General features: G+C 45.1%; 2 protein-coding genes across 2 annotated transcripts in view; one reads left to right on the top strand and one right to left on the bottom strand.

Annotated features, from left to right (window-relative positions):
* LOC146171684 (chromobox protein homolog 3-like) overlaps positions 1 to 18,313 on the bottom strand; it is a 154,497-nt gene extending 136,184 nt beyond the window's left edge. Inside the window, exon 1 of the mRNA XM_084586289.1 lies at positions 18,193 to 18,313. Coding sequence (XP_084442415.1) covers positions 18,193 to 18,298 — 106 coding nt within the window. The 5' untranslated portion in view covers positions 18,299 to 18,313. The remainder of the gene's footprint in view (positions 1 to 18,192) is intronic.
* A 724-nt stretch (positions 18,314 to 19,037) lies between these two features.
* LOC146171683 (chromobox protein homolog 5-like) lies at positions 19,038 to 20,558 on the top strand. The gene is made up of 2 exons (XM_084586321.1): positions 19,038 to 19,074; positions 20,227 to 20,558. The coding sequence occupies exons 1-2, from the start codon at positions 19,038 to 19,040 to the stop codon at positions 20,556 to 20,558; spliced, it is 369 nt and encodes a 122-aa protein (XP_084442447.1).
* Positions 20,559 to 22,807: the final 2,249 nt, after the last annotated feature.

Raw genomic sequence — 22,807 nt, 5'->3', positions numbered from 1 at the left:
TGTACTGTCCATCTGCACAGGCCGCACGAAAGTTTCGCTCTTATATTTTAAAAATGGCACCTATAAATGCTTTAAAAAATTACACGTATAAAGCGATGTTTCAGTTAGTAACTTGGGCACACGAGGTAGTAACAGAGACGTAGTAGTAAAAAGTTAGTAACGGTCCAAGAACTTGCCAAGAAGTTAGCAACGAGGAACAAGAGGTTAGCAATCGCTGCGTTACCAACTTTTCGCTCGACTAGAACGTTAGTAACGGTCCTAATAGTTTTGCTAACTTTTTTTAACAGAGGAACTGCGACAACGGTGATGCACCCGATTGGGATCTTCACCTCATCCGGAGCGTCGAAGACTTTGTCAGTGTATCAGAGCGAAAGATAAGGATGTTCAACGACTAAAACAAGCGTAAAGACGAGCGCGGAAGCAATTATCTAAGAGATCGGCGTATTGCAAGACGTTGCGCGGCATGCCCCGCCAGCGGGGCGATGCTATCTCTGAATCGGCCGGAAGACGAGAAGGACTCTTATCGTTTTTGGAGCTATACTGCCGAAATGACGCGCACCTGACAACTGCAGTTTCTTCGTCATATTCTTCGAGCCGCGCATCGCGATTGTGCAACGGCAGTGATGAGACGTCCGCCTGCAGTAGTGCACGAGCCGTGAACGTGAAGTCAGTGATCAGAGCGCGCGATCGGCGTCGCGCATAAGCAGCTTTTGCGGGTTTGTGCGATTATGGGTGTTGCGAAACCGGTGCACCACAAGGATTTTATTGCTATCGTTAAAAAATTGCATGCTGCCGCCGCCGGAGCCGCCGCCGAAAACCTTGAACGAGCCACACAGCTGACTGCAGGCGAGGCAGGGTCCACGAACGTCACAGCCGGAGTGTGCTCGCAGGGATTGTAAGGGGCCAACGTATTGGGCTGCTGCCGTCTAACTTTGTGTACTTTTTTGAGACACCCTTGCTTGCATTATATGCAAATTGCATTAACATTGACTGGGTAGTATAGTAATAAACATACTTTTTAACTTAGAAATGCATTTTTCTCTCTTCCTCGTTTTGACCTATCTTTAGAGTTTGTGCACTAAAATTTGAGCACTTTATGTTGTCCAATCACAATGAAATTTGGCATGGTTATGCTTTAGTATATCCTGAATTCAAAGGAACAGGTTTCAGACCGTTTAGCAAAATATTCAGTAAGATAATTTCAATTGACTTTTTGTTGGGAATGGTAAAACTGGGACTTCACATTGGAATTTTTTTCTAGACGAAAATGTGAACCGTACAGTATATTTTTATGCTTTATTGAATTCTACTGTTTGTTGGGAGCAATATGAGCTATTTGTTAGTGTTCTATTGTGCTCCCTGTTAGCACCCAAGTGTGCACAAACATGCATTAATTTCGCAAATGCATGGTATGCAAAATATGAACCAAATAAGATATCAAAAAACTAAAAGCAGATTTGAAAAGACGAGCTTAAGTTCTTTACACGGTGCAAGTTTCATTATTCTGTGACAAAAACTAAAAACGTTTTTCCGAGTAGCATCTCTCCTTCACGTCAGTGTGTGTTAGGCAGGCACGCTCGCTCCTTCCTGCTCGAAGCCTTCGCTGTTGTTTGTTATTGTTGTTGACACTTTAAAAAATGGCACGTACCCGCCATGGGAGATTGGCAAAGGTGTGGTCTTGTACACAAACTCAACTACATGCACAAGCTCGTCGCAAAGCGAGAATGTAAGGAATGATAACAATGCAGCTATAAGAATTGGGGTCATGAAAATTATAATAATTGCGATACAAAAATAACCTGGAAGAGTTTCGAGGAGGGTCAAAAGTATAACCAAACTTTTGTTATAATGTAGTCATGTATAATTTTACAAACAGTGTCCAACGCAAATTCCTTGGCACTCGCACCGAGCGACAGTAATGCGGGTAGTGACAAGGGGAGTCCTAACCACTTGAGAGGGGGACCTACAGGTATGTCCTTCTCTGAAGTGGAAACCGCCGGCATTAGAGGAAAAAGTTTTATGCATTCAACTTCGCAACATTATGCACAACGGTTTGTTGGTGTCCGCCTAAATCTGCATAGATACAAATTCAAGCCCCGAATTCTTCACTGCAACAGTGTCATTGCTACTTCGCACTGCCTTGTTTTACATAAGCGAACGTTCCATCATCATCATCAGCCTGACTATACCTTCTGCAGGGCGAAGGCCTCTCCCATATTTCTCCAATTAACCCGCTCTGTGCTAGCTGCACCCACTTGACCCCTGCGAACTTCTTAACCTCATCCGCCCACCTAACTTTCTGCCGCCCTCTGCTACGCTTTCCTTCCCTTGGAATCCAGTTTGTTAGCCTAAGCGACCATCGGTTATCCTCTCTTCGCACTACATGTCCTGCCCATGCCGATTTCTTCTTCTTAATTTCCACTAGAATGTCAGTAACTTGAGTTATTTCTCGGACCCACTCTGCACGGTTGCTATCTCTTAATGTTACCCCGACCATTTTTCGTTCCATAGCCCTCTGGGTTGTCCTCAACTTAAGTAGAACCCTCTTGGTTAGCCGGTAAGCTGCTGGTCATAATCTGCGAGTGCTTGCCAAATGCGCTCCATCCCAATCTTATTCTTCTTGTTATTTCCTTTTCATGGTCCGGATCTGCGGTTACTACCTGTCCTAAGTAGACATATGCGCCTACTACTTCCAGTACTTCGTTACCTAATGTAAACTGCTGTTCCTTCCCGAGGCTGTTGAACATTACCTTAGTCTTCTGCATATTGATTTTCAAGCCTACCTTTCTACTTTTCCTGTCTAGGTCATCAATAATTATTTACAGTTCATCCCCCGAGTTGCTTAGCAAGGCAATGCCATCAGCAAATCGCAGATTGCTGAGGTATTCTCCATCTACCCGTATCCCTAACTGCTCCCATTCCAACTCTGAATACTTCTTCTAAGCAAGCTGTGAATAGAACCGGGGAGATTGTGTCTCCTTGCCTAACTCCTTTCTTTATGGAAATTTTGTTACTTTCTTTATGCAGAACTATGGTTGCTGTGCAGCCACTATAATATTCCTTCCAGCATTTTCACGTACGGACATTTCACGAACATTTCAATTATGTTATAAATGCTGATAATCCGTGGTATTCAGTAAGGGGTCCCACAGCCTTGTTGATATATGGCTGGAACCACTTGAACATGAAAATTGCCAATATACTAAAATTAGGGATTGGATATAATACAGACGCATTAAGGGCTGATCTCGCTAAGTAATCAGTCACGCCATTTGAATGAACACCTGCATGGCTAGGAAACCAGACAAAACGAACTTCTTTCAAAGTACACGGAACAAAAATACGCAGGAATCGACTTAAAAATATTTTTGTTAGCTTTCAAGAGAAATCAGCACAGATAAACAATCTGTAAGATTGACTGCGTGTGATACGTGGCATTGAATTTTGTGCATAGCCAATTCAAGCGGCAAAACTTACGCAAAAATTATGGAAATACATTCTGGGATACGGATGCAATAACTCCATGTAAAATCCTGTGAAATATGCCAACTGCAGCTTTTTCGTGGCTGTCTGAGACATATGTAGAGGTAACAGTGTGAGGGGGTATTTTTCTAGGTGATGACAAAGATGACAGTTTAAAATGTTTGCAGGCATATATTTTGCATGGGAGGGGAAAATGTCGTCATAGCGAAAGTCCACTGCGGCCTCCGTGTCGTCAAACCATTGCAAATAGCTCAGGTCGACATTGATTGCTGCTAAAAGCTTCTGTGTTACCATAATCTGTGGCCGATTTAGCGTGGCGAATGATCGGATAAGAATAAGGTCAATTGGGATGCAAAAATGGGAGGAATGACTTCAGAGGCCGGGTCTAGCGACCTGATGAAAGTTTATACTTTTAGTAATTTTTATAGCTAATTCGTATTATCCGCCCAAGAGCGTGTTCTCCTTTAACGACATTGTTTTTATATGTAGTTTCCAATCCAATGTTGGGGCATATGTAACCCCTAAATATTAAACGAATCGAGCTGTACAATCTGGTTGGAGCGATGAGCTAAAGAAATGTGCAAATCTGTATCCGGGGGAAATACAAGCACACCACATTTATTGACATTTAGGGAGAAATTGATACTGTCCAGCTGTCACGAAATCAGCGCACATTTTCATCAAGCCGGTACAGCGCTAGGCCCGCGCGGCGTCGCGTGGAGAGCATGGAGAGAAAAGCCCCCTTCCCCGCGCGGGACAGCGCGTAGCTTTGTACGCGTTGCCGTCACCCTCTTTCCCATTGCCCGGGGAGGACGGTGGTTCATCGGACTGGAATACGCCAGAAAATTCCAGAATCTTCTATGGGACCTAGCCAATGACGACGCGCGGCTCGACGGGAGGAAGAGAGAGCGCTCTAACCAGCGAAGCTAAGTGTGTGTGCGCGCTAGCTTTGGCGCGTGTTAACAGACAGACGCGGCGCGCCCTATTTAAAGAGACCGCACCGCTTGTGCAGACAGTCAGTCAGTGTTTGCGACGTGTTCGCCCGTGCTTCGGCTGGACTCCCGGGGATCACCCGCTGCTGGCAAGCCCACGGACCTGCAAGGGAGCGGCCCTCGTCTTGTATGGCGGCCACATCGTGACTCTTGAGGCGTCGGACTGCAACAGTGCCCGGTGAACAATTTGGTGTTTGTTTACGTAATCTCTCGTGTTTGATCTGTTGTAAAGCCTCTGTGTTATTGATTCATTCTGTAGTTGCATGCTTAGCGTTTGTATTCTGTGAACCTCTCGTCTGTGTATTTCAAGTGATCTTGTGTATTCCTTTGTATCGTCTCTTGCTGTACATAAATTGTGTTTTGTTTGTTACTTCTGACTCCGAACCTTACTCTGGCTTGAACCGGCGACAGCTGGGCACCAAACGACCACCCCCTTCTGTCACTACAAGGTAGTTGAATTCCGGCTGAGCTTGCCACGCAGGTCGAGGGCATCTCCTTTGCGACCGGAACAGCTACCCCCACTCACTCTAAGGGTGTTTGGGAGTGTGCGCATCGTTGAGGGCGCGTCGTTAATAATACCCCCTTAATTATTAACGGGTGACAATTATTCTGGCGTCCACGACAGGACGTTTGGTGTATTCAAGCTCAGAGGACGGAGAATGAGTTGGAAGAGTTTACGAAGAGGTCGTAAACAGTGTAGCAGCAGAGCGATAGCGAGAGGTACCGCGCTGAAGCGGTTGTGTAAGGTCCATTGAGAGTGCTATGTGTTAGCATTATGCAGTTCAGATTGAAGATGAATCTCAAGGAGATTATTGCGTTGGGCCGAGAGGAAGGTCTCAAAGGAGCTCAACTGGGAGAATGGGTGGACCGAAAAGAAAGGGAGGTTCTACAAGAGGCTGAGAAAGAAAGAGAGGCAAAGGGAAGAACGAGAGAAAGAATGGCTCAAGAAACGAGAAGAAAGAGAAAAAGAATGGCTCAGGAAGGGAGCCGAAAGAGAAAAAGAATGGCTCAGGAAACGAGCAGAAAGAGAGAAAGAATGGCTCAGGAAGCAGGCAGTAAAAGAAAAAGAATTCTTAAAAGAGAAAGATATCCTTCTCAAAAAGCTGGCTGAAGTTCGGTGTTTGAAAGGTATCACCGAGCCTCCGGAGGTTACCTTTCTTTATATTAGAAAGTACAGCGAACCGAGCGATTCATTTACAGCCACAGGTACTGTAGAAACTGGCTCCAGCAGCCAGAATGAGGTTGTGGATCAGCGTGTTCCTGCAACAGAAACTTCAGAAGATGACCTAACTGGAGCACAGAATTCTCAGGAAAATGAGATTGTGCCCTCCGAGACGACAGGTTGCAGAGATGCTGCAACGGCAGCTGTCGAGCCAGAAGGCTCATGCATGTACTCTTCACTTCAAGAGAAAGCGCAATATTCTAGCTCCACGTCTGGTCGCATGACTGACGGAAAGGAAGAGCTGTCGAATAACAGCGATCCCGAAAGCTTAGATGGGGCTGATGCTGAGGACAGCACTCTTGCCGAAATGCAAGAACCGGTTTCCAGGAACGGTTCAACTGACGAGGAGGCTGTACTCATTGAGGAGGACGAAATATTTCCCTCCGTTGGGAATGACAGTGCAAATAAGAAATGGAAACCGCCAGAAAGAGAAGAGTGCACTGCGAGAAAAGAGTTTAACAAACATTTTAAGGAACAGGATGCAACCAAAAGTGAGGAGAATGAGTCTCTAATTGAAAATGAGTCCTTCTTTAAGAAAGTACGACTGAAGGTCGTAAAGAAAAGAAAGAAAATTAAAAGGATTGAGGGAGAACAAAGTTCTCACAAAGACGCTCCTGCCAGAAAACAATATTCTGATTATCCCAGTAAAACGGGAACAAACGCGCCTCGGTCAGGTGTGCGGGCGAAAGTAAGAAAGAAAAGAAAACTCAACACTGCTGATGTAGGCAAAGTCGAGCGGGAAGAGTCCCAAAGTAAAACAAGGAAGAAGTTCATGAAGGACTGGAAGCGCAAGCGCAAAGAATGTATCACCAGCCGGGAAGGAATGAGACTGCCTAATAGAAGCGGCCCTAGGCATGTTAGCACTAGTTCTGGCCAAGCTTCCGATGGGAAAGCAGAACTCAAGAGTAGAGGGAGGAGCGAAATAAAATCGCGGATCAGAAATATCATTAGAACCAGAAAAATAGCCAGGACACGGCTAAGAAAGAAGCACCAGTGCTTCGTAAGAAAGAGAACTGGCGCGCTAGGTAGTTTGATAGGAGCTCACCTGTTCGAAGGAAGAGCCACAAGCCATTTTTGGAAATATCGGCGAAAGCATGCCGTGGGTTTGTGCGCGTCACATTTGAATAACTATGGGTTTCTGTGTTGTTGCTTCCTATGTGTATTCGACGGCAGTGTGTTGCTATGTTTGTGAATTTCATGGCATTGATGTGTAAGTTTTGTAATGTGTTATTACAATGTGTGAAATTTGTGCAATGTGTGTGATGTGGATATTTGCCCCATATACTTGTGAGCGTATGCATGTGCGCGCGATGTTCGTGGTTGTTGTGAATATTGTGGGACAATATTCTTTAAGGGAGGGGCAGTGTCACGAAATCGGCACACATTTTCATCAAGCCGGTACAGCACTAGGCCCGCGCGGCGTCGCGTGGAGAGCATGGAGAGAAAAGCCCCCTTCCCCGCGCGGGAGAGTGTGTAGCTTTGTACGCGTTGCCGTCACCCTCTTTCCCATTGCCCGGGGAGGACGGTGGTTCATCGGACTGGAATACGCCAGAAAATTCCAGAATCTTCTATGGGACCTAGCCAATGACGACGCGCGGCTCGACGGGAGGAAGAGAGAGCGCTCTAACAAGCGAAGCTAAGTGTGTGTGCGCGCTAGCTTTGGCGCGTGTTAACAGACAGACGCGGCGCGCCCTATTTAAAGAGACCGCACCGCTTGTGCAGACAGTCAGTGTTTGCGACGTGTTCGCCCGTGCTTCGGCTGGACTCCCGGGGATCACCCGCTGCTGGCAAGCCCACGGACCTCCTAGGGAGCGGCGCTCGTCTTGTATGGCGGCCACATCGTGACTCTTGAGGCGTCGGACTGCAACAGGGCCCGGTGAACAATTTCTTGTTTGTTTATGTAATCTCTCGTGTTTGATCTGTTGTAAAGCCTCTGTGTTATTGAATCATTCTGTAGTTGCATGCTTAGCGTTTGTATTCTGTGAACCTCTCGTCTGTGTATTTCAAGTGATCTTGTGTATTCCTTTGTATCGTCTCTTGCTGTACATAAATTGTGTTTTGTTTGTTACTTCTGACTCCGAACCTTACTCTGCCTTGAACCGGCGACAGCTGGGCACCAAACGACCACCCCCTTCTGTCACTACAAGGTAGTTGAATTCCGGCTGAGCTTGCCACGCAGGTCGAGGGCATCTCCTTTGCGACCGGAACAGCTACCCCCACTCACTCTAACGCCCGTATTCACAAACGCGCCTCGGCTCGACGCTCCACCTCCACTCGTTGGAGCGGAGAATACAGCCGCTACTCCACTCCAGGGCCGATTCGGATTCATGAACGCCCCTCGGCGTTTCCTTCGACAAGTTCTCCTCGAGAATACCTCCTCCACTCGGAGCAGCGCAAGTGGCATATGGGGACGAGATTAAGATGAACTTTTGGCCTGGAAACTGCGTGCTGAACTGTGCAACATACTCAGTTTTTCGTGTCAAGTCTTCTAAACAACTTTCGCAACCGAACTCGACGTTAACAGCATAGTGTAACTTGTTTTGTGGGCTGGATGAAAAGGGCGGCTGTGAAAAATGGCGGAAAATGTTTTCGCATCTGGCAACAGTCGCTGCTGGTGACGTAAGCTTCGAGAAATGGTGTGAATACTTCGGTTTATTTTTTGGTGTGAGATCTACGCTCGGCCTTTGCCGCTTGCCTTTTTTTATTGCCAGGCTTTGACAGACGCCCCCTTTTTTTTATTGACAGGCTTGATGGACTTTTTTTTTACCAGGCTTTTTTTTTATTGCCGGGCGTCAAAATACATTGCAGGAAAAAAAGTACAAGCCGCGAACTCCTACGAGCATGGCTCTGGCCTGCTCGGAGGCGAGCTAAACTTGCGTGCTGCTTCGCAGCGCATTGCAGCTCATGCACGCTGAATTTGACCCTCCAGAAGAAAATGCCGCGTGTGGTTTGCAAACAAGTTAGGGAGACCTAATTGAAAACGTGCTTGAAAAGCCATGCTCTTCGTCGGCCGGGAATATCCCTCCGTAGAAGGAGCACACCAACGCGCTCCCTCGACAGCGCCGCGCCGGCCGCGCGTCCGCAGACGTACTACGTACCCTCGGGCGACGGGCAAGCCATTTATGTCCGCACAGTCCCACCGCGCCCCCGGTGCTCGCCAGCTTACTGGATACAACACGCTGTTCCCCCAAAAGTTCGGCGCCGTCTGCGGAAGCGCGCGGAGCGAGCCACGGAAAGTGCGCCACCGCAGCTCGACTCCGGCCGCGGGCGAGCTCACCATTTGGCCAAATCGCGCCTCATCTCTGCACTCAGTGGGCCCCGAAAAGGTTATCCATTTATCCAGTGACGACTTGTGCCCGCGCCACACACGCGCAATGCGACGATGCGACGATGAAACAACACAGACGTCCGTGGCTGATCACGGTTATCCATGTTCGGCGTGAGCGGCAGGGACGGCCGGAGGCTAGCCATGACCACATTCGTAAAACGGCAGCGTGCCAGAAGTCTCGGGTCACTGTCACTCTCAGCTGATGCTTTAGAGAAAGGTTCGGTGCATCCTTGTCGTATCTTCTTTTGTGAAACTTTTGGTATACCGGTAGAACGAATTCCACACAGCGAGCGAGCGGTGCGATGTCGGCCATGTTTACAAGCGGAGTGGCGGTCGAGGAGCGGCCAAGGTAGCGTCGTCGCAGACTCGAGATTCTCGAGAAAACTCAAGTTTTCTCCGCCACTGGAGGAGCGATTCGAGTGGAGATTGCTTTGTGAAACGAAAAACAGGCCTCGAGGGCCGCTTGGAGTAGAAGTTCGAGTGAAGGCGTGTTTGTGAATACGGCGGTAAGGGTGTTTGGGAGTGTGCGCACCGTTGAGGGCGCATCGTTAATAATACCCCCTTAATTATTAACGGGTGGCACCAGCTAGACTTCAATTTCATCCAAATATTCTTACAGAGTGTGGTATAGAGCATGAATATCCAGAGCCAAGGTGAAAACAGCTATATCGTCGGCATAAACAAAACTGTTATGTTGGACGGATCGGGATGTCATTTACCAAAATGTTAAAAAGCAGCGATGAAAGAACTGATCCTTGTGTCACACCCCTTGATTGATGATACGTGCTAAATAAGAGGGTTAAGTCTGTACAGTAAAAATGCTAATCCTTCAGAAACTCATGTATCCATTCATAAATATAAAATAGAGGATGTAACTGAGCAAGCTCGTTAAGCAGGGTCTACGCTCTACGCTGTCGTAGGCTTTAGCAACATCAATTGTCACCAGAGCTGAGACTTCCCTCCTGCGTAGTGAGAGATTCTGCTTTCTAGATCTACGTGCGCGGACCATATGGAGCAACCGCGTCGAAAGCCAATATGTACTGAGCTGAAACAGTTAACTTCATGAACATACTTTGTTAGACGACTGTGTGCTATTCATTCTATTCATTAGACTAAACTTGAAGTTAACGCAATTGGCCTAATATTATCTATGATCTAGTTCTTCCCTAATTCTTTCAAGAACAAAATAATTTTCGCCACCTTTCAAATGTGTGGAATCCAAGCATTTGCCAATGAAGATCACAATATTTAATAGGTCAGTTGTAAAATCTTGGGCTAAGATTTTATTCATTCCAACAGTGACGCCATCGTGTCCTGGAGCAGCAGATTGCATACATCGTTGTCAAGATTGATAGCAGCTCTGATGAGGAAACCTCGGTAAAAGCTGAGCAGGGTGACAGTGTATACAAAGGGACCAGTCTCTGTTTCTGGAAACGTAACGTCAAGCCCTGAAAAATGCACTCCAGTTTTTTCTTAGCCTTCTGTGGTGCAAGCACTATACAATTAGTGAGGTTGGAGGTGTAATCTTGATATGCTCTATGAACCTATACAGAGCCTTCCGATTATCTGGACTTGAGAGATATGTGTTTAAATTCTGGTTTTACTCCTCCCTTTGCATTTTCAATTGTTCTTTTGAAAGGTGCAGAGAAGAATTTTTAATTTAAACAATTAGTTGGACTCTGGTTGTAAGATAGACTATTCCAGGCAGGTTTTCTGCGACGATAGGCTTTCTTGGATTCTTGTGTCCACCAGGGAGACGGCTGTTTGGTAGAGGTTGCCGTGCATACAGTAAATACTGATGCTGTACTGCATTTTGCGGAAAGGAAACTGCCTGCTTAGCTCCGTCGGACCGGCTTGTACTAACTCCCGAATCAAGAGAAGCGGATATCAACGTTTTATAAGTAATGTGCTTGACAAATTTGAGAGCACCCATATTTCTGAGTGGCGATAAACGCGTATTGAAGTATATCGGAATATGATCACTAGATGTGCCTGAATCCTCTGTGGATCAATTAGTTACCTCTAGCCCTCCCATTGATAAGATTAAGTCAATGACTGAGCGGGAAACTCCTCGTATAAATGTAACAGCTTCGGAATTGCAGCAGCGCACAGCGTTTTTAGACATTCACGATCAGAGAAGCTGGCCGCAGGAATCTGTCCGACTGCCCCAGTAACTATGACGCGAATTAAAATTCCCTTCAATTACAGCCCTGCTTGCACCGGCCAATAATACATACAAACAGTCTGTCCTGAACACGCCTAAAGGGAAGTGGACATTAGCTATTTTTATTGTGGCATACTGTGGAAGCGAAATACTGATCGCTAAAAACTGACTGTCAGGGCGTATTATTTTATTAAATATAGATGCCTGATGTATAGTGGCTGCTATGAAACCTGAGGCTCCTGGGTGCGACGGTATTACAGTCGCTATACAGAAAGCTTTAGTGCAAGACTACAACTCGGAAGTGTTGAATATTGTAAATTTTTCCCTGGAAACTGCTTGATTACCTGAAGACTTGAAAGTTGCTAAAATTATACTCATCCTCAAAGATCCGCAAAAAAGGTTTTGATTTGGATAATATTCGGCCGATTTCTCTAATTTCAAACTTAGTGAAACGTATTGAGCGCATAGTTCACCTGCGCCTTACAAACCATGTTATGACCCTGAATGCATTTAGTGATGCACAGATTGGGTTTCGTCAATGGTGCTCGATTTGGACGGCTCATATAGATTTGGAGAGTAGAATTAGGTTTACAATGAAGAAGAAAGAAGTGTCGGCATTGGTCACTGTGGATATCGCCAAAGCATATGACAGTGTAGAACACTCTATACCGTTGAATAAGATAAACGAAATTAGGCCACCATTTTACATTTTTGCATGGCTAAAAGAATTCTTGAGGAATAGGAAATTTTTCTGCACTAGAGGTTCTATAACTTCTGAAACTTATTACCAAACTAGAGGCGTGCCTCAGGGATCGGTGTTATCTCCACTGCTTTTTAATATACTAATGAGGGATATTCCTGTTCATCCATAATAAACGTATACGTGTATGCGGATGATATTGCCTTTTTGATGTTCATTCTTTACACCAGTTATTGCAAGCCTACTTGAATGCCCTTGAAGTTTGACTGGGTAAAGTAAAATTAATTCTTAACATGAAGAAATCCTCAGTACTCGTTTTCCCACCGGCACGCCCTCTTTATATCTCCCTTGCGTATTGCGGTTCACAGATCCCACAGTTGAATCCCTGAAGTACTTGGGTGCATTATACCACTCCCAATTAGACTGGCGGCCTCATATCAAAAGCAATTGCCTGAAAGGTGAGCGAGCCTCTGGTCGCCTGATTATAATTAGCCATAAGAAATTCGGTATGAGCAGAGGTACTCTTTTGTGTCTCTATAAAACATATGCGAGACCAATTCTGGAGTTCGGCTGTGTTCTTTTCTCGGGCAGTCCTAAATACAAACTACGACCTTTGTTGCTATTGGAGAGGCGCGCTTTACGACTATGCTTGGGGTTGCCAAAATCAGTTTCAAATGCAGTCCTCTATTTAGAGGCCCGTGTACGGGACTTGAACTATCGGTTTGAACTCCTCACTGTGCGAACCTTTTTACGAGCACTTCAATCCCTGTCTGGAGCGGCTTCTCCCATTTGTATTACCCACCAAGCTCAGTTTCTAGATTATCATTGGCCGCAATATAAACAACCACAATTTGTATTTACTCAGTCCTTGCTGTCCAAAATTGCAGTTTCGCTTATGTCAGTAAGACGTGTCGGCAATGTTGAAGCTACTTCCGCACTGTTCTGTGACCAGTCGTTGCCATCTAATGCAAAGCACTTGACTACCACAGTAATAAATGGCCACCTTGAAGATTATCTATTACAGTATCCACGATGCGTAGCTATTTTCACAAATGCCTCACAACGGGATGAAAAAGCAATAATAGGTATTTATTCCTAGGCACTCGATTATAGTTTTTCTGTACGGATTCCTGATTACACACCAATATTTACTGCTAAATTGCTTGCAATTGGTTTGGCCCTTCAAAATGTTCCCGGTGACGTATACTCACGTAATCATGCTCTCTGACTGCCTGTCAGTCTTAGCAGCATTAGAAAGCACGAAAATGCGTCTTTTGAAACAAACCCTGATGTGTTTCCTTTCGTTACATTTACAGGAAGTGCGTTTTCAGTGGGTTCCGGGCACTGCGGCATCGCTTCTAATATAATGGCGGATTATTTAGCAAATTCAGCTCTCAATGTGCCTGTTGCCGATGTTGTACCGAATATTATTTTGATAAATATATCCTGTTTTGAACGGTTTTAAACGTTAAACTCCTTGAGACATGTGCCACTCCTTGCGACTACGGATTTCAAGCATTTAAATTTCCATTGTAATGTCCGATATTGTAACTCGAGGCAATGTGAGGTCTCCATGACGCTCATGCGTTGTAGAATCCCTTGTCTCAATCTTTATTTATGTCGCTCTGGATTCACGCCGTCGAATCTTTGTGCATCATGTGCATGACGTGGAAACTATTGAACAATATATCCTGTCCTGCCGCAGGTTTGCTAATCAGAGAAGACATTATTTAGAAATACTTCTTGCTCGCATAGGACTGCCATTTACAGTTCCTGTCCTCCTCTCTTTTGGTGCGACCGTCAAAGGATATGCCCTAAAACCAGTGTGTGAGTTACTTCACAATTATAATATTGCTACCGGAAGATTTGTGTGTTAGCGCTGATCTGCCTGAATTATACTAGCTCTTTTTTTATTACTTTTATTATTTTTAATTTTAACCCTTTTTTCATTGATTTCTATTCCTATCGCCTCAAAATTCCAAATTATTTCAACAACACTAACTTCTAATTAATAAGTTATCTATTATACAGAGTAATCGACATCATGAATTCTTTTCTGCCACCTACAATGCATTCTGGCCAATCCCTCACTGTGGGTATGTGCCATATACACCGAAGGTGAAGAAGAAGATAACCGCTTTGGCTCCAGCTGAAAAAGCCACTGTTGAACTACAAAGGGAACTACTAACAGTAGGTGATATCTACGGTACCTGGTTGAAATGCCGCATAGAGTTGTCCAAAACTGACGTCCTTGAGAGCGAGCAACCTAGCTAGCAGTCGCCGTGAAAAGGCGCGAGAAGATTTTTTGGTGGAGCGATCTGTTTTGTGCAGCCATTTTATGGACCCTCGATACCCCATTACGTTGACCAGCGAGGTAAGCGCCGAGCAAAAGAGCATTTGGTCCCCACATGAAAGCGGCTTCGTTGGACCGCCGGCTTCGTTCAAGTGCCAAGCTGAGGATGAGTTTGAAGCATTTCTTATTGAAAGAGAAGAAGACTGCCTGCAAGGACTCCGAGGTAGCGACAGTTCTCTCAGAATTGAAGAAATACAGAGCTTGCTCGATGCATTTGGAAAAGGTGCCTAGAATAAGCAAAGGCTCGAGTGTTTGAAATTTAGGGAGGAGGAGAAGTTGCGGCTTCCAGAACTCTATTCACTAGCTATCATTAGCGCTTGCTGTGCCATCTGCACAAGTGAGCGTCGAGAGAGCGTTTTCTGGACGAACGTATATGAGCTCTGGTCATCGAACCCGCATATTTGAACAACTCTCGAAAATTTCCTGAGAAGCATAGCACAGCAGAGTCGAAGGATAAAATCCTTCTATGCTGGCAAATAATAAAAAAAATTGGCAGCATTTTCTGAGCACACAATAAACTATTTGCGCGCAGCCACGAAGTCGTGTCATGCTTGTTGTAAATTATCCGACTAGAAGTATGAGTCTAGCCTCAAAGGGGTTCTAGTAGAAGGTATATAGCGCGCCTATGCAGGTAACCATGAGGCGCAACAAGATAGTGGTCGCATCGTGTCATGGCCGCAGGAGCAAGATAATTAATTAATGCGCTTCTCCGGCATAACTTGAATCCCAATACGCGGCGGAGTCGACTTTTATCCGTGTCCTTAGGGCCACAATACACGGCTGCCTTTGCGTTTCACCTCCATAGGAACGCCAATTCAGAGGCTCCTGCGTGCTGTGTATAGTGTGTATAGTAACACTTATGGTTCTTACATCTTTAGTCTCGGCGTGTGTGTTTGGTTTGACCTTGATATGATTTCAACATTCTTTAGTGGGAGCAGAACGAAGCGTGTTATTCGTGTAGTAGTAGAGCTCTCGTTCGAAAATAAATTCATGTGGAATTTTGTGCGCCAGAAAAGCGCAGCAGGAAACATTATTTTCTTTTTCGGCGCATAACACCTTTAGCTGGTTATGTGGCAATTGAAGAAAAAAATATTCACTGTGGTTTTACTCTGGTTAACCACAGAGTATGAATGGCGATAGCAACGGCGGAAGCTTTTTTTGCCTGCTACATTATTGCCCTATCATGCCCTATCAGTGTAAAATACTCCACTATTGGGGACACTTAAGCTCATCCTTTAAGAGTATGACGCGAGAGAGCGTACGTTACCAGTCTTCTTTTTCTTCTTCTTTTCCTTTCTCTTTTTCTTGTTCCTCTGTTTCTTCGTGGCTGTTCAAGGTCAAACGTGGCCCTTCTCGGGACGACGCGATGGGCCAAAACCTATCGCAATAATAATAATTTTCCCCCATCCTGCTCTAATCGTCAGTTACTCAATATAGGAATTCTCCCGACATCTGTACAGCCAAGTGCTACCCCCCAGTTGTATTCGAGGACAAAAACAACAGACGGAATAATGCATGAATTCTCAACTTTTATTATTTACTGGAACAGGGAATAAAACTGAGCATTAAAATAAAATTACAAGGGTTCAACACTGCTGAACCAAATATTGAGCGAAAGCATTAGCTGCGGGTGACCGAGCATTCTTCTTCTTCTCTTTTTCTTCTTCCTCAGCCCACATATAAAGCCCCCCTTTAACCAAGCCATATGAACATGCCTTAGTGGCCTATAGGGGTAAGGTGAATGCCAGGGTCCTAGTAAGCTGATTCTGACGTAACCGTCCCATGTGAAACGGGGGTCTCATGTTGGCAGTTCCTGCCAGCCCACGTGGGGTGTGGCGTCACAACGTCACGTGGGTAAGTCGTGGTTACCGGCCGCGCTGCGGTGAAGGCTCGAAGCCTAGAGTAGTATTGCTTTCGCAATAAAATTGGAGCGTAAAATGCACCCGTTTTTTTTTTTTGTTTTTTTCTTTTTTTCTGGACGTGTTTAAACCGGGTTGGGAAGTGTCGAACCGGTTCGAGCCGGAACGAAATGTGTCCCCGGAGCCGAACTCAACCTGAACCCGAAAGGCACGAAACAGAACCCGAACCGAATGCGAAAAAATTCCGGCTCGACACCCTGTTTGAAAGAGCGGCTCAAAAGACAGCCGAAAGCGAGGGGATGTTTGCGATTCTTGCGAGGATGGGCGGGAGGTATGGCATCCGAGATCACACCCCCGCGCTCGTAAGAAAAACGCGCGCGACGTGGTGACCTGGGCGGCACGGTGTAAGAGTATTTAGATGGGGACACAGAAAGGCGAGGCACTGAATCTCCAGATAAAATACCAGCCGCGCTCCTCCGAACCGGGCCGCTGATCACAGCGTCAGCGTCGATGTGGCGATGAATCTTCACCGGAAGAAAAAAACACATGCATCAAAGGCTCCGTTGCGATAGCAACCAGCTGATAATGCACGGCGCGTTTATCCTGCGCGAGCCGTTCGCGTGGCCCGAACTTCGTCGTCGCCAGCAGCATCACCGTAGCACTTTATTCTTAGGCCGACCCCATTGCATCCCTGCAGAATCGAATTCTAGAATAATTCATTGGCTTGCCAATGCTATTGACGTATGTTAAATGCTAACAACGAAGTGGAGAAATGGTTGAAGCTGCACTTTATTTTGGAATATGAAAGAGTGAGCAGCACATCAGTCAGCCATTAAGTCATGGTCATTCATTCCAAGGCGCTCGGGAACCCAGCTTTCTCACTTTGGATAGCGTAAATAGGGCAGGGAAAGCGAATACCTCGTTCGATTGGGCGAATGGGAGAAAAATATAATTTTGTTTTATAGGGTATTCTTAACCACTTAACGTAGGAAATGCAACAGCGTCCGTACCGCTTATATATTACACAATTCACTAACGTGCAAACTATTGAGTGGACGAATGGTATAGGAGCCTTGTGCCGCCCAGGGGACGCCCCGAAAACGGTGCTAAAAAGCGCCCTCTAGGCGTCTGCTGGGTAGTACAAATCCCCGGCGTCTGCATCCGAATGCATAGAATCAGTATGGAACCACTGCTTTAATTAGTATTATGTATAAATTACAACAAATACAAGGCGCTGAAAATTATTTTATGGCTGTCACGACGGGAAAAAGCAATACATAACCCAACTTCAGGCGTTATACGACATGCAGCAATCGGAAGCGAAGTCACGGCGCGCTACCAGCCGTATAGCCAGGCGAGTGTCGTGCGAGTGTCGTGCGAATTCGTGGAGCTCTACCAAAGCTTTCACGCAGTTGAGCTGAAGCAAGTGAATACACGAAACCGCAGCACGGATAGGCAGCGTAAACAACCCCTCTTAGGCACAGGCAGCCCTTCCGATGGACACCTTGAGCCGGCCGTGCATGGGCCGCTGTGGCTTGCATTCAAATGCATGCATGTGAGCTAAGTTGATCCTAAGCTCATTCTTGCTTTTTACGCACCGTTTAGCTGGTACGTCGCGCTCGTAATGTTTGAAAATACAAAGTCTACGTACTGGAAAGGCCCACAGAAAGCTGAGGCTAGGAGTGCAGAAACGCTCGAATTACACCGCAGCAGGCGCTTCGGTGTTCTTCGTTAGGTGCAGATATCAGTGAAGGCAAGCTGACTTCGTACCACTAGGGTAGAAATTTGGGCAAGTCAGTACTGATCCATACCATACGAGAAGCGCAACACCAGGACGATGGACAGAAGGGGAGAGAACACACGCAACATAGGCGCTATTCCACTACTCAACTGGCGGTTCCCTTTAAATTACACGCTTACAGCTCTCGATCCAAAGCGTTTGCCTGTTGGCTCAGTGGGGACTTTGAACATTGGAAGCGCACTGTCAGATGAAGAACACGCGGTGCATGACCGAAATGCTATTGTCGGCTGCTTAGTAATTATAAATCCGTGCCATATGACGTATATTGCTGTTTTCTATCATCGACTTACCTTTCGTTGCTTGACGTGCACAGGTGCAGTTCTTACTTACGCAACTGACGAAAACAGTAGCATAACGGACGCTTTCATTCTTGATCACAAATAAACACGCGTACATAGCTGGTTGTACTTTATATACTCCAGCTCTGAGCCGGCGGAGCGGCAAGCTTATAGCGAAGGGCGTTTATCTTGAACCATGCATGTGACGCCCGTACCAATCGCACCGTAGCCCAGTTTCGTGCGGCTTGAAAGAAAGCAGTTGAATTGAACAATGAAATTGCTCACTTGTCCGTGGCGCCCTACGACGCAAGTGGAAACAGCGGCGGTGACGATGTTTCGGGTAGGGTGGTACACGCCAGGATCAATGCTGCATTCTGTGAACATTTCGCCAGAAAGCAGCCACAGCGGTTTTTTTTCTTTTTTTTTTAATATTAGACTATTGCTGGTTCACAATGATGTCCATGATTCATGGCGACTCTTCATTCTTACGAAGAACAGAAAAAAGAACGAATGGACGCAGAAAATCTGCATGATACATGCTGCAGCATAGGCAGAGCCGCCGTTGTACTACCCAGTCAGGTTTTTCTTGGCCGCCAAGAGGCGGCGCCACCCTACTCAAAACTCCAGCGCAAGGACCCTGTAAGCAAGCGAAAAAAGTGCGGACGATTCACGTGTACGAAAACCGGAACAGATCCTGCCGTCATGTAAGGCTTTTTATTGTCTGAAATAGCCCAACGTCATCAATATTTGCACGAACCTCGCCTGTACGAACCACTGCAGAATCCCCGAAACGCGTAAACATTTGCGCCCGCCATGGCCCTTTTACACATCTTGTCCGGGTTGTAGACATACAGGCAATGACGAAGCGAGTTGGCACGCTGCCAAGTTCACCGGGTGGGCTGCGGCTGCCGGTGCTTAGTTAATATAACAAGCCGTTGGCGCACAGCACCTTGGCCTACGCCGACGGCGATAAAGAACTTCCAAGGAACTAGTCCCTGTACATGGTCCGCACACGCACACCACACTTCATTTCTTATCGTCGTAGCCACGGAAAATCTCAGTGCGCTATTGCAATACGGTGACATGTGCACAATCATATTTTCTGACAATCTGTAATAAATGGAATTTCTTGCCCGCATTTTTAATGAGCATCAATAATCCCATCCAGCTCAAAACGTTCATTACCACGCTTAGTAATCTGTGTTCATCAACTCATTTATATGCGGCTTTGGCGCACTGCATTACATTACTGCTCGTCAATCTCTAATGTAGATTGACGAGCAATAATCTAATGCAACCATAATTAACCGTTAACCATAATTTTTACCCTTATTGTTTTTATAGTAGAAGTTATGCTTGGTGTTCATTCTCCAGTGTTGTGAAATTCTCTTCCCCTTTTTACTGTACCATGTACCCTGAGGATAAAAGAAAGAAAGAGAGAAAGGAAAAAAGCAAGGAAAGAAGTAATGGTGTAGAGAATGTGAGAGGGGGAGGGGGGCGTTCAGTGGAAGCTAGCAGAACCCGCTTAGAGGACCTTTAATTTAAGGAAGGACTAAAGTAAGGAGCAAACTAAAGGTCAAACGAGTGCGTGTGGAGAGGACGAAATGATGAGTGGGCACACTAACGCGCGAACCAACGATACAAAATCGAAGTACAAATGAAACGACCGATGGATAATGCTTTGTTGTCAAAGTGCCGCCGCTTATTTGTGCAGCAGGTTCAAATTCCGTGCGTAAAATTCTTCGCTTTCTGCTCTTTTATTTAAGCATGTACGAAGCCACAGATTCACAAAACTGCGGTTAATAATGGACCTAGACAAAAACAGAGTGCCAAAAAAAAAAAATTCTCTTATTATTGGTCACAGTTTACGAGAAAATGGCTCTCAAAAAGCATGTATTCTCCATCGGAAAGCATTGCCTCCCCCTACGTCACAGGCCGCTGAGCGAACTGCCATCTCATACGGCTTAGACGAACAAGGACACTTTATCTGATACCGGCGCGGCCCGCTGTGTCCCCACCTACATACCTTTTTCACCGTGCTGGAAGGAAACACAGTAGAGTTCCTGCTCAAGTGTGAGAGTGAGAACTCCGGGGAGCCGGAGGAGTCACAGCAAGCGGAGTCAAAGACCGCGCAGAAGAAAACCGAAAGCGATGCGCCGAAACGCGAAGAGAAGAATGTTCAATGTGGTCCAAAACGATATGGCTTCGACCGGGGCCTGGACCTGGACCGCATCATCGAGGTCAGCAATTCTATCGGGGAGCTCATGTTCACCATAAAGTGGAAGGACTGCGACGAAGAAGTGCCTGCTAGAGTGGCCAACGTCCGCTGCCCACAGATGATTAGGTTCTACGAGGAGTGTATCGTGTGGGCCAATTAGGAAGATTCATAAGAGTTGTTCTGTTAAATAAATTGAATTTGTTTTATTTCTTGAAGTAACTTATTTTTTGCATTGTTCACATAACGAACGTCTGATAAACCGCAGCACCGCCAAAATTTACCCGGGGCATTCAACTCACGCTACAGGATGGGCGCAGGTCAGTAAAGCTACCTTTGTGTATGTGTACACAAAATTTTTTACTAAAGTTTTACATTTTACATGTTCATGTTCATTGAAAGAGATAATGTTTCGAACATGATTGGTAGAGGCTTTTGAATACCTGAGTTTTTTTATTTGCATGGTTATTATCTACCATATGTTAAACATTGTAGTAATGTGCATTATCTGTAGATCAGCTTTACTAATGGTGGCAGGTAAAGATATTGTTTTGATGAGCTTGCATCGCTACATACTAGGTATGTGGCTTTAGTAGGTTTAAGCTATCAGGCAGCGGTAGTATAGTTACAACTATAGGATTAAAAAAAAAAAATCTTAGGTTTGTAGAACGTGTACTGTGAACTGCTATTGTGCGGAATCTGTGCCTAATGCATTCTGCTTTAGTAAGGCGATGGTATTGAAGCAGATTCTGTCATCTTTATGTTTAACAACATTATTTATTGCCTCTCGTGGACAACCTTATCCGACGGCACTATTCAGGTTCTACTGGTGTAAAAGATTTCTTTTGTTTTACAGACACAGATTTTACTCACAGATACATGCTAGCAATTTTCTGAATTTAAACTGCGTTAATCATTTCCTGATTCAGTGATGTTCTACATCTGCAGAAAACAATGCTTTCAAAATGCAAGATTCTCTCGTGCAGATTCTGAAATGTTTTCAGGCGTAGATATTGATTTACACAACAACCCTCTTGGCGACTTTCCTGTTATGTGATATGCTATAAAAAATGGTGTTCCTGCCACAAAACATTGTCTAGAATTTTTAAGCACATCGATGATGTATAAGTTTCTTCAACCTCCGATGAATGTTCCATCTGGAAAATATTAGGTATTCACGCTAATGTAAAATTAAATTGCATTCTGGGCCCTGTTGCGCTAAAGATCTCAATGTTGTGTCCAACTTTTTTACTGCAGGCGCCTGAGAGTACTGAGTGCTGTGAAAAAAGCACTCGTAAAACATATCCGATTCATACCAATTAACTCGTTATCGAAAGTGCCGTTATCTCCGTGACCTCGAGTCATCTGATTAGTGGAAATGCCGGAACCGGGTGTTACCACTAGGAAACCGGAAGTAGGGACACATCCTGCTTTTTTTTTTTTTTTTTTTTTCCCACTCAGATGACTCGAGGCCAGGGAGATAGCGACACTTTCGACAATGATGCAAACTCGGAATATGGGCCTTGGTCTAAGAAAAAATGGGAAAACTAAATATTTCACGCGTGACTACGACATTTTTAGATGTAAATAATATACAAGAGGCTCTCATTGGCTATAATTTAAATTTGTAAAATTTGCTGTTTCCATGATAATCAGTCTAACAAAATTACGCCAAGTTTTCCAGAAGGCAAGAAAGCCAAAAAAAAAAAAAATGTTTTGAAGGTCAGAGCGCATAAGCCACGACAGAATAAAATTCTCAACTCACAAAAGTCGCTTTTTTCAGCATTCTCAGCTGTCTATTGGACAGTAAAGTGTTTCTCTAAAAACATGGAAAGCAATAAGAAATGAAGTACCACTCAGTGTCATTTATTTTTGGAAGGTGAATCAGAGCACTCTGTTTTATGCTCAAAACAAAATAATGTTCTCTTGTAGCAGCCGATCAATCGCATTATAGATACGAATGACATTTAATTTCCTGGTGTGACAGTGGTAGAGGTATTCTATATATTTTTTTAATTTCTTATCTCACCTGTTTCAGTTTGAACAATGGAGGGATTTCTATGATGTCATTGTTCCATATATATCACGTAAGGGATGAAAAAGAAATTATATGATGGCTGCTTTTCACTAGTCGTGAATCTGGCTCTTAGAGCTTACAGTTCCTTCATTGTAGTGAGTGAAAACAAAGACCTATTATATCGCACTTTTGTCATCCTTCAAGTGACCTACACTGGTGTCATAGCCATTTCTTAGGTGTTGAAACAGAAGAAAGTCAGTGAATAATATAGATTATAAGTTATTTAATTGTTCTATGTGAATACCATGTAGTGTTCCATGACTAATATATTATTGGTGAGAAATGAGAATAAAAAGCACTGAAGGGGACATTTAAGCTCTAGCTTTACGTTTAGA

Source organism: Amblyomma maculatum, unplaced genomic scaffold (assembly GCF_055883805.1).
Source record: "Amblyomma maculatum isolate TAMU_Amacu unplaced genomic scaffold, ASM5588380v1 scaffold_18, whole genome shotgun sequence".
NCBI lineage: Eukaryota > Metazoa > Arthropoda > Arachnida > Ixodida > Ixodidae > Amblyomma > Amblyomma maculatum.
The sequence above is the reverse complement of the archived record's forward strand: the minus strand, read 5'-3'. Positions and strand labels throughout refer to the sequence as shown.